This window comes from Populus euphratica, unplaced genomic scaffold (genome assembly GCF_000495115.2).
Source record: "Populus euphratica unplaced genomic scaffold, PopEup_1.0 scaffold52.1, whole genome shotgun sequence".
NCBI lineage: Eukaryota > Viridiplantae > Streptophyta > Magnoliopsida > Malpighiales > Salicaceae > Populus > Populus euphratica.
The window spans coordinates 893,190-911,070 of NW_011499933.1; the positions used below are offsets into that span (position 1 = coordinate 893,190).

Sequence of the window (17,881 nt, forward strand, 5' to 3'; positions counted from 1 at the left end):
GTTGATTTAGACATTTATGAAAGCTGTGTTCTTGGAAAACAGAAAAAGCTCAGTTTCTTAAAGGTTGGCAGGACCTTAAGACCAAGAAAGCTAGAACTGGTGCACACAGATTTATGGGGACCAGCTCTAGTAGCATCTCTTGGAGGTTCTTGGTACTATGTGACTTTTATTGATGACTCCAGCAGGAAGGTACGAGTCTACTTTCTGAAAAATAAATCTGATGTGTTTGACACATTCAAGAAATGGAAGGCTATGGTTGAGACTGAATCAGGTTTAAAGTTAAAATGCTTACGATCTGATAATGGAGGAGAATACATTGATAGAGGTTTCATGGAGTATTGCGTTGTCAATGGTATCAGAATGGAAAAGACAGTTCCAGGCACACCACAACAAAATAGCATTGCTGAACGGATGAACAGGACCATCAATGAACGAGCTAGAAGCATGAGGTTGCATTCTGGGTTACCTCAAACATTCTGGGTTACCTCAAACATTCTGGGCTGATGCAATTTATATTGCAGTTTACTTGATCAACCGTGGACCATCAATTTCTTTGGAGTTCAGACTACCCGAGGAAATCTAGAGAGGAAAAGAAGTACAACTTTCTCATCTAAAGGTCTTTGGGGGTGTTTCCTATGTGCATGTAGACTCTAATACTTGCAATAAGCTGGATGCCAAATGAAAGAAATGTTTCTTTATTGGCTATGGAGATGAAGAATTTGGATTTCAGTTTTGGGATGATCAGAACAGGAAGATTATCAAAAGCAGGAACGTGATCTTCAACGAGAAAGTTTTGTACAAAGACAAATCAAGTACAGAACTAGAGATAACTAATTTAGATACGAGTCCATAGAAATCTGAATTCATATGATTAGAAGGGCTTCCTGATGTTACCACTCAAGAGTCCTTACAAGAAAGTTCAAGCACATCAGTACCCACCATTACTACACAAGACAATGTAGAGCCAAGTGAACTAGTTGTTCGCAGGTCTTCAAGAACTATAAAGCCTCCACAACGGTTCACACTTCTACTAAATTATATCTTGCTGACAGATGTTGGTGAACCATTAACTTATAAAGAATCCTTACAAGATGGAAACTCGAGCAAGTGAGAGTTAGCCATGAAGGACGAGATGGAGTCATTGTTGAAGAACAAGACTTGGGAGTTAACCAAACTGCCTGAAAGAAAGAAGGTCTTGCAAAACAAGTGGGTTTACAGAGTAAAGATTGAGCATGATAGAAGCAAACGGTTCAACGCAAGACTTGTTGTAAAAGGGTTTCAGCAAAAGAAAGGGATCGACTATTCTGAGATATTTTTTCCAGTTGTGAAGCTTACAACAATTAGAGTTGTTCTGGGGATAGTAGCTACAGAAAATTTACATCTTGAACAATTAGATGTAAAAACAACATTTCTTCATGGTGAATTGGAGGAAGATATTTACATGCAACAACCAGAGGGGTTTGTAATATCAGGAAAGGAGAGCCAAGTTTGCAAGCTAAAGAAGAGCCTATATGGTTTGAAACAAGCTCCAAGACAGTGGTACAAGAAGTTTGACAACTTCATGTGTAGTACGAGATACACAAAATGTCAGGCTGATCATTGTTGCTATGTCAAACATTTTGACAACTCCTATATCATTCTACTGCTATATGTGGATGATATGTTAATTGCAGGATCCAGCATGGAAGAGATTGACAAGCTAAAGCAACAGTTGTCAAAACAGTTTGAAATGAAGGATCTGGGAGCTGCTAAACAAATACTTGACATGAGAATCATCAGAGACAAAGACAAAGACATACGAAAGCTTTCACAGACATAGTATGTCAAGAAGGTTCTCAGCAGGTTTAGTATGGATAATGCTAAGCCAGTATATACACCTCTAGGGAATCATTTCAAGCTCAGTAGAGACCAATCACCAAAAACTAAGCTAGAACATGGATACATGGACCAGATTCTATACGTCTCAGCTATCGACTCTTTGATGTATGCCATGGTCTGTACTAGACCAGATATTGCCCATGCAGTGGGAGTTGTAAGCTGATATATGATCAATCCTGGAAAGCAGCATTGAGAGGCAATGAAATGGATCATGAGGTGCTTAAAAGGCTCATCAAAGACATGTCTTACTTTCATAGCTGGCGGTTTGAAACTTGAAGGCTTTGTAGATGCTGATCTAGTAGGAGATGTTGATAGGAGAAAGAGTACTACAGGTTATATATACACTCTAAGAGGCACTGCTGTTTCTTGGAGTTTTACCTTGCAAAAGATAGTTGCTCTTTCAACAATAGAAGCTGAATATATTGCAGTTTTAGAGTCTGCAAAAGAGATAGTATGGCTATAGAGTTTCCTGCAAGAATTGGGCCAGATGCATGGAAAAGGTACTTTGTATAGTGATAGTCAGAGTGCAATCTTCCTTGCCAAGAATCCAGCATTTCACTCCAGAACAAAGCACATACAGATCAAATATCACTTCATCCGGTAATTTCTTGATGATGAATAACTATTACTTGAAAAGATCTGTGGAAGCAAGAATCCAGCTGACATGTTAACCAAAGGAGTTACTCTCGATAAACTGAAGCTGTGTAAAGCTTCAGTTGGTCTTCAAGATTAAAAGACAGACCTAACACCATTTGTGTCCAAGTGGGAGATTGTTATGTGTGTGGACACAAATGATCGGTGGCAGCCATGGTTGGTGGCAGCCATGCTTAACATGGTAAGAATGATGGGTGCCTAACCAAAGAAAATATTGCTTACCATTGTTGACCAAAGAAAGGAGATTGTCTCCCACATCAGTTATAAATAGAGAGTGTCATTGATAGCTGATCATAATGAAATAGAGAGAAACACAAAGAGAGCTTTGAGAGAGAGTTGAGTTGAGTGGAGAAGTTTTTTCTCCTCCTCCTTATTTTTGTTGTTTGTATTGCTTTTGAGCTTGATTAATACAAACTAGAAGCTCTGTGGAGTAGGCAAGTTGTCAAACCATGTAAATTGATGTGTGTTTGAATGCCGGAATGTCCTAACAAGTATGTGGAGGCCTTGTGTTATTGTTTGGAGTTCAAAAGGACCTTTATAGGAGCTTACCGAGAACAAGCAGGAAGGGGACTTGAAAGGTTATATCAGAGACTTTGATATGTTATGGAATAGAGCATAAAATTTTAAAAAGCAAGCCTTGGTGTTCTTTCTAGGAGGCTTAGAGATAGAGATTAATAACCTAGTAAAGATGTTTGCGCCAAAAATCACTCAAACAAGTCTATAACCTAGCTAGGTTGCAGAACAACACTCTCACATGCCAAAAAATAACCCCTTATTACCCAAAATAACAAAGTTAGGTGAGTCCCCACTCATAACTTGTAAAATTTATATATCCTGCCAACACTTACAAAACAAATCCCAATCACCCCCTCATTCCTTTAAACTTTCCCCACAAGCCTTGCTGTCTACACCTACCAACCCACCCCTCAATAATAATAATGTTTGCCCCAACCATAAACCTACCAACCTACCAGACCTATCAGAACCAAAGAAATGGATGAAAGAAGAGCCAAAGGTCTCTGTTTTTGGTGTGATGATAAGTTCATACCGAGGTGTAGATGCAGAAATTGAAGGTTATACTCACTATATATAGTAGAAGAAGATGGAGACAATTAAAAAGAAGAGGAATCAGTGGAGATAATGAACATAGAAGCTCTCACCCCTCATTTATCACTCCAAGCAATCTATAGCACAGCGAGGTGTCAAACCATCAAGGTATGGGAAAAGGTAGATAAATGTCTTATATTAATTTTGATTAATTTGAGTAGTACTCATAACTTCATTCACACTGATCTAGTTGAAAAACTGGGATGCCCCACGACAACCATAAAACCTATGGTGGTTGAGGCAGCTAATGGTGGCATCATGTCCTGCACTTCAGTATGTAAGAACCTATAATGGAAGATGTAAAGAGTTTAGTTCCAAGATGAAATATTTGTTATGAAGTTGCAGAGCTATGATATGATTCTGGGAATCCAATGGTTGAAGTTGTTGGGAAATATATTGTCCAACTATGAAGATAAATGAGTATCATTTTGGTGGCAGAACAGATAAGTAACTCTAAGAGGAAAAAATCCTAGGTTAGCTCAATCTATATGCCTGAAGGAACTAAATGGACTGTTAAGCATTAAAACCTTACCATCAGAAGTTAGGCTTTGCAGTTTAAGAGTGGTGGGAAAGGCTGACCTGGTAAGCCCTGCTTAGGGAGTACCCCATGCTTGGGAAAACAATGAAGAATCACCTTTACAGACTCTACTAGCAACCTATCAGTATATTTTTTGTGAACCAAGAGGGTTACCCCCAGCTAGGAGGCATGATCATAAAAATACCCCTGAAAGATGAGAGTCAGGCTGTCAATTTGAGATCCTATAAATACTCAAGAGCATAAAAGGATACTCTAGAGACTCTAGTGGCTGAAATGCTGGAGGTAGGCATAGTACAGCCTAGTAATAGCCTTTTTGCCTTTCTAGTTGTGCTGGTGAAGAAGAAGGATCAGACATGACAATTTTGTGTTGATTTTTGATCTCTCAACAAAATCACTATCAAAGATAAGTATCCCATTCCTATAATAGATGAGTTGTTAGAAGAACTAGAAGGGGCGGCCATTTAAAAAAAAAAATTGATCTAAGGGTAGGTTACTATCAGATTAGAATGGTTTCGGAAGATGTTTTTAAAACAGCCTTTAGAACACACAATAGCCACTATGAATTCCTAGTCATGCCCTTTGCCCTATCTAATGCACCAACCACCTTTCAAAGTCTAATGAATGATATTTTTTGCGATCATTTGAGGAAATTTATTTGGTTCTCTTTAATGATATACTAGTTTATAGTAAGACCATGGTCGACCATATACAACACCTTAGGTTAGTATTTGAACTGTTATGTACCTATTGATTAGTAGCAAAGAGAAGTAAGTATGTGTTTGAGACAAAACAGATGGAATACCTTGGACATGTGACCACCAAGGAGGGAGTAGCAACAGATTCACATAAAGTTACTACTATCTTGCAATAGCTAGTACCTACAACCATCAAACAACTTAGAAGTTCATGGGTTTAACATGGTATTATAAAAAGTTTGTGTAAGGTTATAGAACTATTTACAGACCTCTTACTAAGTTATTGTAAAAGGACTCCTTTATATGGACAGATACGGCTATCATGGCTTTCAAGTAGCTCAAAGGCACGATGTCCCAACCACCTGTGCTAGCCCTGCATAATTTTGACAAAACATTTGTAGTAGAGATTGATGTTTTAAGAATAGGCATAGGGGTGATTTTGATGCAAGAAGGACACCCCATTGCATTTGTGAGCAAAGCTTCATGTCTTTGGCAGCTAGCCCTAGCAACTTATGAGAAGGACTTGCTGGCCATTGTCTTTATTATTACCAAATGGAAGCACTATCTATGGAGTAGATGATTTCTCATCAGGACAGACCACTCCAGCCTAAAATTTCTACTAGACCAGAAGACAACACATGTTCAGGTATGGCTAACTAAGCTTTTAGGTTTTGATTATGAGAATGAATATTGAAGGGGAAAAGACAACCTAGCTGCAAATGCCCTCTCTAGAGTTTCTCACAATGAGTTGGGTGTCTTAACCATTTTTTCATTTCCATCACTATTATGGAAGACATTAAGAAGAATCGGGACATTGGTTAAAACCTACGGTAGCTTATAACAGACCTCACCGAGGATGTTAGCTCACACCCTAACTACTCATGAGTTAATGACACTCTTATTTGAAAGGGAAAAGTAGTAGTGGGATAAGCACCGAACCTACAAAACCAACTTATTAGACTCTATCATGACTTTGTAGTGGGGGGCATTCAGGAGCTATGGTAACTTTAAAAAAAATTAAGGCAAGTGTTTTATTGGAAGAAACTCTAAAGGCTAGTTAGGCAATACGTCAAGGAATGCCTAATTTGTCAACAAAACAAGGTTGAAAATGTCAAGCCTCTAGGTTTGCTACAACCGTTACCAATGATCTATGCTTTTTTTTTTTAATATATATAAATATTAGCATGGATTTTATTGATGGGCTACCTAAATTAGAAGGAAATGAAGTAATCTTTGTGGTGGTCGGTAGGTTTAGCAAGTATGCCCACCTTATAGCCTTAACCCACCCTTACACTGCCATTACAGTAGCCAAAGTCTTTATGGAAAATGTGTATAAGTTGCATGGGATGCCAGCAACAATTGTGGGTGATAAGTACAACATCTTCCTTAGCCAATTTTGGAAAGAACTATTTAAATAACAGGGGTTAACTTACAATACTCTACAGCCTATCATCCACAGTTTGATGGACAGACAGAGGTGGTTAATAAATGTATCGAGGGCTACCTAAGATGTATGATAGGAACCATCCCTGCATAATAGGGATGATAACTAAGCTCTTGTGAATAGTGGTACAATACGAACTACCACACTTCTACTAAGAAGACTCCCTACGAGATTCTATATGGAATGACACCTCCAATTCACCTTCCCTATACACCTAAGGACTCACCAGTGGAAGCTGTGGACTAGTACTTAACTCAAAAGGAAGACATGTCCAAGCTCATTTGGAGCAACCTCTTGCAATCCCAAAACAGAATGACACAATAAGCAAACAAGAAAAAAAACGAAAGAATGTTTTAAAACTACAACCATATTGACAACAATCAGTTCACAAACAAAGCTTTTATAAATTGTCAGCAAAGTATTACAATCCCTACACTATCATCAAGAAAATTGGAATAGTAGCCTACAAACTACAATTACCTGCTATTGTTGTGGTACATCTGTTATTTCATGTGTCTCAGCTAAAGAAACATGTAGGCAATCAGGTTTTGCATTCTGATCTCCCTATTCTTTCAAAGAAACCACTACTGTATCCACAGAAAATTATTGAGAGGAGAATGGTTAAAAGAGGGAATACTGCAGCAACCAGTACTTGATTTTATAGAAGAATTTACCTTTGACAGAAACGACTTGGGAAGATGCGGAGGAGTTTAATTGGTGATTCCATCAATCTCACCTTGAGGATAAGGTTGATCTCATGGAAGAGGCATTGTCACAAGTAGAATGGAAGTAGGTGCAAACTTAAAAAAGGGAAGCTGAACTAAAGCTTGAAATTTAAATACAAGACTTAACAACTACATTTTATGCATTTTCATTTTTATAACTGTAGCCTAATTGGCAGGACCATGTGATTAATGTCATACTGGCAATTGCATTTTTGTCTTTAAATTCCCTAATGGTTGGAACAAAATGGGTGTGGAAAATTATAACATAATTTTTTGAATCTCTCTTTTGTCTTTTCTCTCAACACATCCTGAACGTGTTAATCTTTCTTCTTCTTTCTCTAACGTCCTTCTCCCTAGTTCTTCCATCGTTATATTCGAAGCTTTCCTATTAACCTACAACAGTGTGGAAATTCCTCTTTAATAAATCCTCGACTTAGTTAGGATGGATGCACAATGTTTTACTTCGAGATAGGTTTTTCTCGCAAGTGCAACTTCTTTCATCTCCTTCTTGATCCTAGAGGAAGATTCTCCTTGATTGAGATGGCACAAAGAAATATTTGTCTCTTGCATTAGTGATATAATAATAGAGCAACTACTTTTATTTGGTTGGATTATTGATTGTTGAATCATCATCGAATATGTGAACTTTTATCTTTTAGAGTTCTTGAATGATACTTGAGCTCTATCTTAATTTTTTTAAAATAATATATTTTAAAAAAATTTTATTTTTGATGTTGGGTTGACTTTTCTATCCAAAATATACTTAACAAAAATACATAGAATTTTGTTGAATAAATATAATTATTCAGCACTGTATATCCATTTGATTGCTTATATTTTATTTTTTAATTACATGTTAATAAATATAGTTATTGGCATACGAAACTACTTCCTTAACGCAATCCAAGTTTCTCCTCTTAAATACAAACACAAAAAAGAGATGAGAAGGGATTTAGGTCATGTTTGTTTCCCGGAAATCAATTTCCGGGAAACTATTTTCCAAACTTTCCTGTGTTTGTTTGTCATTTGAAAAGTTGGTCAACGGAAAACATTTTCCGGTCAATGAAAAACACTTTCTGGTCAACAGAAAACACTTTCTGGTCAACAAAAATATTTTTTAGTCAAAAAAATTTAGCTTGATTTTCAAAAACATGTTTTTCTTTTTAGCTGTGTTTGTTTTTCGGAAACTGATTTCCAGAAAAACACTTTCTAAACTTTCTTGTGTTTATTTTTTAGAAAGTGGTTTATGGAAAAACACTTGCTGATTATATCAAATTTGATCTTCTTGTGTTTTTCGGAAAGTGATTTCCAGAAAAATACTTTCTAAACTTTCTTGTGTTTATTTTTCAGAAAGTGGTTTCTGGGAAATCACTTTCCAAACTTTCTTGTGTTTGTTTGTTGATAGGAAAGTTGGTAAATGGAAAATACTTTCCAGTCAAACAAAAAGTTGGCTTGATTTTTAGGAAAGTATTTTCCTGGAAAATTTGAAGGAAAACACTTTCCGGAAGTTGTGAAAAAATTAGAAATATTATTTGCTGATTATATCAAATTTGATCTTCAAACTTTTGATTGCTATATTTATTTTGTTTTGAATATTTATTTTTCAATTTCATTTCTTAAAATTTAATTTTTATATTAACTTTGGTCCTCATTTTTATAATTGTTATTTGCTTTTCTCCTATTATTTTTTTATTGAAAATTTTTTCTATCAAATTCGATCCACATTCTTTTGATTGTTATTTATTTTATTTGAAATACTTTATAAAATATTAATTATTATTATTTTAATTTTTTCATCTTTTTATTAGATTTTATCTTTATTATTTTGATTATTATTTATTTTATCTAAAATAATTTATGATTTTTTTTTTCAATTTTATTATTATTCAACTTTTTAATTTGTAAGATTTATTCCTTATTATTTTAATAAACTTGAAAAAAATAAAATATTAATAAATTATTTTTTAATTTATTGGAAAGTTTTTTCCAGTTTATTTTTCATAACACTACCAAATATTGAAAAATATTTTATTTTTTAAAAATTTATTTTTCTGAAATTCAGTTTTTCTAAAATTTATTTTTTAAAAAAAAAAAACTTTATTACAGAGCCTGAGACATTCACAATGCTGAGAACTAAGTACTTCATGCTTGCTGAACTTTTGTGATTGATTGAGTGAACTAGGCTCCCATTTTATCAGTATAGTTATAATTCCCGACTCAGTTTAAAATCATGAACTCAACAGATTATTATTTAAAAAAAAAATCAGTATAATGTTGTTTTTAAAACTATCATTCCAGCTCAGACCAAGTCGGTGGATCAACATATTAACATGGCCCATAAATACTCAATCAACTTGCTCGAAAAGTCTTAGGGTGTTGCTCCGTCGAAGACCTTGAAAACAAAAATTGGAAGACAGGGAGGACAAGAGACGGCAACCTGGAAGTGGTCATTGCCTGCATGTCTTGGTTGACCCATCAGTTGATCAACTAATAATTATCAAGGACTAGCAGAAGAGAGAGCACAATTACTGTCTTTCTCATCTATACTTGAAGAAGAAATTGGTTGGTGACCCCAGTTTCCGCGTTATTTGCTGAATCCCACTAAGCAGCTCATAGCAATATTTATTTCCAGGCACAAACTGCAAGTATCTTCTATCTTTCCCTTCTTTTTATTTTATTATGTGCTTGGAATTTTAGGGCTTTTGCTCTTTCTTACTCCCTTTTATGTTTATGTCCAGATCTCTTCTTCTTTAGAAGAAAAGAGCAGAAGAAGACATTAATAATCCAAAGAGGTAGGTAGATATATCGAATTGAAGAAGGAAAGGTAAGGTTGAATCTTTGCAAGGGAGATGGGGTTGAATCAGTGTTTTTCATTTGTCTTCTTCATCTTCCTCTTGATGGGTCTCTTTGCTTCTCCTTCTTTTGCATCTACTTTCATTTCAGGTACCTCCTTTCAGTTTCAAAATCCTTACTTTTTGTTTATGTTACAAAGATCCATGTTATTCATTGCTTTTTGTCTTTTTTTGTTAATTTGGATGCAGATGGTGTCTTTGAATCTCATGCTTCTACTGGCAGGAATCTACTTCAGACTAAGAAAGGTTGCCTTTTTTGCCACTTTTTTGCCTCGCTTTATTTGCTCGCTTCTAGTCAAGTTTTGTTTTGGGTTCTCCAGATTGTGATCGCCGCTATGTTTTCTTCTGCGATCGAAGTGATTTAAGCGATGACTGCATATTTTGTTGATCTCTGATGCATGCCAATGAGTTTTCCATTGCTGATTTGTTCATTTAAGATGCGAAATGTTGTGTTTGTTGTCTTGACGACTGCGTGTTCTTGCCAAAAAAGCCCGCAATTGTATTCCAGAATTTGATAGGTTGTATCAGTCTGCTTTAGATGGCGTGCTGATGGCAATGTATTGTCTTTCTTTATCTGCAGCTTGCCCTGTAAACTTTGAGTTTCTGAACTATACAATCATCACAAGCCAATGTAAAGGACCCCAGTATACTCCCAGTCGCTGCTGTGGATCATTTAAGGAGTTTGCCTGTCCTTACGCAGATGTGCTAAATGACTTGACCAATGATTGTGCATCAATCATGTTCAGCTACATTAACCTTTATGGGAAATATCCGCCTGGTCTCTTTGCCAATGAATGCAAGGAAGGGAAGCTGGGACTTGAATGCCCTGCACCACCACCATCAGAAGTGGCTGCTGACAAAAATGGGAGCCAGATCATGCGTGGTCCAATTCTCCTGCTGATGTTCTTAGCTGGTTTCGTAATGGTGTTCTTTCAATTACTTTGAAGGCCCCAAAAATGTTTTTTACCTTTCTTTTTCTCTCCAATAATTTCTTTTTAACCTTGGTATGGAGGATTTTCGTTGCTTTCTGACGCTGCTATCTCTAAAACTGCTCATTTAGGCATGCTGAAAGAAATCAAATTATTTTTAGGCTTGTAATCTTCTAGTCCCCAGTGGAAGGGACTGGAGCCCGGTTGTATCAAGTGTGAAGTTGTGTATTTTTACCCATATAAATACTTCAAATTTTAAATTTTGTCTAGGGCCATGCCAAAATTGCTTGTTTTCATATGATGTGGACCTGGCATGGCGTTGTCTTCATATGTATCATTTTTATCTCTCGATTTTGTTTGTGTGGCTATGGATAGATGATACCACGTTGATAAAAAATCATACAATATCAGCAAAAACAGTCATCCTCGCGTAGCTGGAGATATTTTTAAGTTTCAGCTAGTTGTAGGAGACAACTTCATCCTTGACTAGCTGCTTAAAGAACCTCGTCATTATCATCCATTACGGCTACCTCATGGCCTCATTTCTAACAAGATCTCCTCTTCCCATGGACAGAAATCTACTTACAACTTCAACTAGAACACCAACTACCATTATCTCACTTAGAACGTGCCACGACATACAGGAAGTGAAACAATTACATGCCCGCTTTGTTGTGTCGGGACTCCTTGGTTATCATCCTTTATGTGCCAGGAGGCTCCTCGAGGCTTATGTTACCAAGTCACAGATTTATTATGCCGTTTCGATCTTTGAGAGAATACCTTCTCCTGATGTGTTTGTTTATAACACCATGATTAGAGGCCTAACAATGGGTAAGTTTCTTCATGATTCTTTGTTACTGTATAAAGAATTCCTGTTTGGGTACCTTGTACCAGACAACTTCACTTACACCTTTGTCCTTAAAGCATGCTCCCATTTGAAAGCTCCTTTTGAAGGTAAACAAGTGCATTGCCAGATTATTAAGGCAGGAATAGTACCAGATACTCATATCCATAGCTCCTTAATTCATATGTACACTAATTCAGGAAGCATAGACGATGCAGAACGTGTTCTTGGAGAATTCTCGGAAGAGAACACACTTGCTAAGAATGCCTTGATTTCAGGTTACTTGACCGAGGGTCGTGTAGACAAGGCTAGAAAAATGTTTGATGACATGGCAGCGAAAGATGCAGCATCTTGGAGTGCATTAATAACGGGATATACAAAGAATGGTATGCACACTGAGGCATTAGCTCTTTTTCAAGACATGATGGTTTCACACATCCTGCCAAATGAAGCAGCACTGGTGAGCCTGCTCTCTGCCTGTGGACAATTAGGAACATTGCATCAGGGAAGATGGATACATGCGTACATTGATAAAACTAGAGTTTTAATGAGCACTAAACTCACCACTGCTCTCATCGATATGTATGCCAAGAGTGGAAGCATTGAGTGTGGCTATGGATTATTTCAGAAAATGGCCTGGAGAGACGTTGTATCTTGGGGAGTTATGATTTCAGCTTTTGCCATCTATGGCCATGCTAGCAAATGTTTTCAACTGTTTGATGAGATGCTTGCTGATGGGATCCGTCCAAATAAAGTCATATTTGTGGCCATACTTTCAGCCTGCTCTCATGCTGGTCGTGTTGAAGAAGGACGACAATATTTCAGTCAAATGGAACATGATTTCGGAATAAAACCATCTATTGAACATTATGGATGCATGGTAGACCTCCTTGGCCGTGCCGGGCTACTGGCAGACGCAGAAGAACTAATCCTTTCAATGCCAGAACAGCCTAATTCGATCATCTGGGGTTCATTGCTAAGTGCTTGTAGAACTCATAATGACCTCAAGAGAGGGACTTGGGCCTTTGAGAACTTGATGGAGCTTGAGCCGACATCAGGGGACCGGTACAAGTTAGCAGGGCTCATGTTTGCTAATGCAGGAGAGAAGGAAGAAGCTACTAAGATAAGGAAGATGATCCATGAGAAAGAAATGGAGACAACTTGTGGATCTAGTTTCATTGAGGTGGAAGGCGCGGTCCATGAGTTCACAGTGGGGTATACTGCTCATAATAAAGCAAGAGACATATGAAATACTGCAAGGTGTCTATACAGTTCGAGACTGCTAATGATTTTTCTTCCAAGTCTGCATACAGAGCAAAACAAAGAGGGCAAGAGGACATAGATTCATGCCTTTTGTTTCGTGGATATTCGGCATTATCCATTCCATTACCTCCACGTTACTTGTTCTTAATCAATTCAATATGAAAGGCAAGTTGGAACAAAGAAACTGTGAATCATGCCCACTTCATCACAAACTAGAGTTAATAAACTGACTTCCAAGTTCATGTTTCCAAGATAGATCACAAGCAGGAAACAATATTCATTAGCTTTGTTTAGATACTCAGTTTTGATATGTATACACATACAGCAACAAACTCTTATTTGAGGATGCTCATATTCCAAGAATAAACCGACCTTGCAAACGGAACTAAGGTTTCCCTAGCAATGTGGATTTTCGAGTACATTCTTTTAAGCAACCTCCTCACAGAAAGAAGATTCAAGACAAACTTTAGAAAAAAATGAAAAAGTAAAATTGAAATATAAATAAATAATTTTGGCAATCTTCATCATGTGAGCAGAGTTTGGTTTCTTTCCCACTGCTTCTTTATTATAGATGATAACAAGGCCCCTGGAAGCTGCTGAATCTATACAAGCCTGCTTTACCATGCAAGTGTAAATCTGGACTTCCGTCTAAATTGTTTTTTCGTCACACACCAGGACCCAGGAAAGGTGCTCAACTGTATAGAAAGAAAGGTGAGGTAAGGTCTTCACATGGGAAAATGGAGTGGTGGTATGTGACCCAGACCAAGACGCTTGACACTCCAAGTCATCAAACAACGCCAGAGTCGAGAAAAGGTGAATATTGTATCATGATCATGAATGAAAGTCAAAATTGAGAGAAGACCAAGAGCCCAATAGTTGTGCAGAAACCAATTATGGTCACTTCAGGATGTACAGCAACTAAACATAACAGTTGTGAATATGTCCAGTTTTGCGTGATCTAAATAATTGGTGATGAAGTAACTTACATTGCCAATAAGCTTTGCCCCAATCCACGCACTGTCTGCGCCATAAGGAGGAGAAATGACTCTTATTCCATTAGAAATGGATGGGGGAAGAAGTCCATGCAATTCCTTCTCTAGCCTTTCTGGAAACAGTGTAAAAACATAGGTTCATATACTTCATTAGCACGTGTCCTTGCTAATTTTATTCAATTTCTTAACTTTCTAGATGAGATTCTTGTGCCAAACCAATCATTATTTATAATTCTTTTTTTTTTTTTTACCTGCAAGTCCTGGGAGACATGCAGTCCCTCCTGACAAAACTATAGTCTTGAACCAAGCATCATCTTCAGTTAATTCCGCAGCATGACAGTGGTCCATGCAAAGAGCTACTGCCTGCTGCAAACCCATTGCACGCCTATACCATGTGCAAATGAAAACATTTCAGTCTACCGTCATGGTTTTATTGTTTTGGTGGTGTAAGGCACAAGAAATATTTTGGTTGTTGGATTGTTAAATAATGTGAAATTGAAAATATGGACATGATGCAGGCTAAAGGCATCAATTTAAATGAAAACATGCAGTGCTGGATTCCAAATATACACGTTAGGGTTTGAAAAACAGTGAAGTTTATCCAAGAACCACATCAATATGAGATTTATTCCAAGCAAACAAGTTTTGTGGTCAAATACAGCTTATCCAAGAACAACATCAGAATGAGAAAGCTTCAAAAAAGAGTCCAATGAAAGTAGTGGATTGTGGGAAGATATGCACTTACACTCCAGCAATACATGGCTGGAATAGGACCTCCCCTGTTTTAAAGCGCTCCTTTGAAAGAGTGAACCATCCTTCTCCAGGTACTTCAAATGATGCTTGAGTATCTTTATACAGCTCAGCTTCAAAATCAGCAGCTACATAACATAGATTCTGTATTTTCATGGTTCCAACAGATCATGAGAAGAAAAAGGTTCACCATTGAAATAACAATACAAAGTTATCAATACAGCTAATTAGAACTTAGTTGTGAAGGGTGGGAAAACTAGTCGGCCTTGAATTTGCCCAAGTTCAGTAGAAGATTAAGCCACATTATGCAGCATGACAAGAAACACTGAAACAGTATACCTCTTTCAATGTTTGAACTGTATGGAGTGATTCAAAATTAAGATTATTCCGCTGCATCTGTTCTCTAAGGAATCCTGTTACTTTTAATGCTCCCACACCCATGACTTCCACACCCACTGTGCGCATTACTTTACCATGTAAAACTGTAAAATGCAAAAGTCAGTATGCCAAAATCCTAAATCCCTATGATTTTGCAGCATACCAGTTAGAAACAAGATTATTAGAGAATGTAGAAACTTATAGAAAGCAAGCGCAGCATGCAAGAGCCCAGAATACCAAGCATATTACAGATTGCACGAGACAGGTTGAAACATGTGCAATTGATTAACAAATTTGGAAAAAGAAATCAGAAAGAATATAAATGACACATCATCAATAACCACAGAAGTCTACAAATCCTCTAATCATAAATGTGAGCACAAGAAGGATAGCATGGTTAGCATTAAGAATACCAAAGTCTATTTCTAGTTCAATTTATGCAACATATGCCTCAGATCAAGTTCCAAACAATGAGGGCATTTTGACAGAAAAGAAAATAATCACTTACTTGGAACAACAGATGTGACTTGAAAACCAATATTAACAACGATTCCTGAAGTTCGTTGTGCTGCATACAGTGCTAAAGTTGCCTGTGTTTATCAACAAACATATTACATTAATGTTAAAAGATAGGCAGAACAATGCCAGAACCTTTACATTCTCTCACTGTATTAACTAGGAAATGCTAACACTCACCAACAAAACATGTAACAGAATAAGTTTTCCCACATTTCAAGATGGCATGAAATTGCATTTCATACAGCTGCATAGCAGAAACTTCCTATTTGTAGAAATCTTTTCCATGCAATGATAATTAGTCTCTGGCATCCTTGATAAGTCCCATTTACTTTAACATATATATCAATTTGACCGGTTCAAAACATTGAGAAACTAGAGGAATAAGTTGACAAATAAAGCCAAACACACCTGATTAATGGCACAAACAGCTGGAACTTTCATGTCGAAAAGAGCTGTGTAGATAGTGTCTTTTAGTTGCCTTCTTGATGCTCTAGCAGATTCAGTATCTGCAATCATAAAGATTAGAGCAAGTTTAGAGAAATAGGGTATATAAGACCACCCAATCTAAGTTCTTGACATTGGTCAGACATCATTAGAATTATTTCACCCTAGGTAGATAATAGAATAATGTCATCAGTTTCAAAAGCTCTAAAATACAATGAAAAAAATTGTGCAAGTGACATTCCTCAAAGTAATTTAGTTGAAGTGATAGCTAACCATCATAATGGCAAAGTGGAAGGGAGACGACAATGGGATGTGCAGATGCTTTCACCTGCATCCTGTAAAGACTGGAGATATTTTCAGCCCGTAAAGTTCTAGAGGCCATAAAGAATGAAAAAAAGCCTAAAAGGGGCAACAAAGCAAAAATAGGTTTATATATTGAGGATTAAAACCAGCATCCCAGAAGTTAAAAATGTAATTAATGCTATCGGTTTTCCAATGGAACTTTTATAAATCCTCCCAAAAGTGTTTCTTTAGAAAACAAGTTTTTTTACATGCAACGCAAGTTCACACACACACACACACACACACACACACACTGAGATAAAAATGAAAAGGGGACATTTGAAAAGTGGAATTGGCTAACAAATTTCAAGAGAGAGAGGACAGACCTGCTATAAATAGTAGCAAAAAAATGTTGAAGCCTGGAGTACATTGGAGATTCAATGTTGCCAAATTCCTGCTCGCCAGGTAATTTAATTACATATTGTCGAAAATTAAGAAAAATCCACCTTGGTAATTATGAGAAATGCAAAAGATTTTCCTTCCGGAAAAGTTTCTTCCACAAATGCCAGAATGGCTAGTTACAAGAGAAAGCTCACCAAAAAAGTAGCTGACCGTCCAGACGGACAAGCATTTTTGCTCCAGCCATATTTGCAGTGGCCTGAACCACCTTTATCAAGAAGATTATAGAATAAAAAAAATGCGTGAAATCTTTCAAAAATATCGGTTTAAATAGAATGATTAATCAAGATGGTTAAGCAATGGAATTAGTCCTTTTACATATATAATGCTTACCATCAACAATAACAGCACCGGGGACTTGCACCCGTTGCCCATATATACGCATGAATGACAGCTCTGTTATGGGACTAGAGAATGTCCTGTAATAAAATCACAAATTCATTTCACATATTTTAAAAGAAGTACTAAAAAAAACCCTTCAAATTTCCAATTCCAATACAAGTCTCACATTTTCCACTAATCTCTCTCCAAAAACAAATCCCAGTTCTATTCACTCACAGTCAAAATCACTCAATCATCCACAACTAAGCAATCGATAATTGAAAAACATTTCACTTTTACTATATAGTTTAACGTTCTCAGAAAAACAATGATTATATATTTCACAAAAAAGAAGAAGCTTGAAATGAAAATTGAGAAACTCACTGGATAGGATACCCGGATCGGAGATGAGTCTCAACAAAAAAAACAGAATCCCAGGTATCATGATAATTTAGAAGAAAGTAAATCCACAGGCGATTATCAGATACAAGTGGTCTCCATGACTTGCATACTACACTCAATCTTGCGGCATCTTTTGGCCCCACCAATCTGACTATTTGCAACACCACATCAATCGGTAGCCTATCAAAAGCTCCCAAAGATGATGATGATGATTCTGTGTAACTCGGTGGAGTCGTCACCGGGTCAATGCTCGAACTCGAGAAAGAGGTCGCCCTATTCGACATCGATTGCCACACTTTCTTTAATAGCATCGCCATAGCAGAAATGGTTCTTCGCTGTTTCAATTCAGGGTGGCGAGATTCAATGAGTTTTGCGGGAAAGTTCTGAGCTTTTGGTGTTTTTTTT

At 36.9% G+C, this 17,881-nt stretch overlaps 3 protein-coding genes across 8 annotated transcripts; 2 read left to right on the forward strand and 1 right to left on the reverse strand.

Annotated features, from left to right (window-relative positions):
• Positions 1–9,400: 9,400 nt before the first annotated feature.
• Positions 9,401–11,085, forward strand: LOC105136286 (GPI-anchored protein LORELEI-like). 3 transcript variants are annotated; one of them, XM_011041573.1, is made up of 4 exons: positions 9,401–9,686; positions 9,780–9,984; positions 10,083–10,139; positions 10,474–11,085. In XM_011041573.1, exons 2-4 carry the CDS (start codon positions 9,891–9,893, stop codon positions 10,836–10,838), a joined length of 516 nt encoding a protein of 171 aa, XP_011039875.1. In that variant the 5' UTR covers positions 9,401–9,686; positions 9,780–9,890; the 3' UTR covers positions 10,839–11,085. The 3 variants fall into 3 exon arrangements, with proteins under 3 accessions (XP_011039875.1, XP_011039873.1, XP_011039872.1); XM_011041571.1 differs by having other exon boundaries at positions 9,401–9,682; XM_011041570.1 differs by lacking the exon at positions 9,401–9,686 and having other exon boundaries at positions 9,696–9,984.
• Positions 11,086–11,246: 161 nt separating this feature from the next.
• On the forward strand, positions 11,247–13,180 carry LOC105136288 (pentatricopeptide repeat-containing protein At5g66520-like). Of its 3 annotated transcripts, none has more exons than XM_011041577.1 (2): positions 11,247–11,653; positions 11,867–13,180. In XM_011041577.1, the coding sequence occupies exons 1-2, from the start codon at positions 11,356–11,358 to the stop codon at positions 12,913–12,915; spliced, it is 1,347 nt and encodes a 448-aa protein (XP_011039879.1). In that variant the 5' UTR covers positions 11,247–11,355; the 3' UTR covers positions 12,916–13,180. The 3 variants fall into 3 exon arrangements, with proteins under 3 accessions (XP_011039879.1, XP_011039880.1, XP_011039878.1); XM_011041578.1 differs by having other exon boundaries at positions 11,945–13,180; XM_011041576.1 differs by having other exon boundaries at positions 11,247–13,180.
• On the reverse strand, positions 13,131–17,875 carry LOC105136287 (actin-related protein 8-like). Of its 2 annotated transcripts, none has more exons than XM_011041575.1 (12): positions 17,459–17,875; positions 17,087–17,172; positions 16,891–16,961; positions 16,681–16,748; positions 16,286–16,347; positions 15,977–16,074; positions 15,558–15,639; positions 15,011–15,153; positions 14,667–14,815; positions 14,173–14,306; positions 13,916–14,034; positions 13,131–13,624 (listed from the first exon to the last, which is right to left on the reverse strand). In XM_011041575.1, exons 1-12 carry the CDS (start codon positions 17,791–17,793, stop codon positions 13,547–13,549), a joined length of 1,425 nt encoding a protein of 474 aa, XP_011039877.1. In that variant the 5' UTR covers positions 17,794–17,875; the 3' UTR covers positions 13,131–13,546. The 2 variants fall into 2 exon arrangements, with proteins under 2 accessions (XP_011039877.1, XP_011039876.1); XM_011041574.1 differs by having other exon boundaries at positions 16,286–16,356.
• Positions 17,876–17,881: the final 6 nt, after the last annotated feature.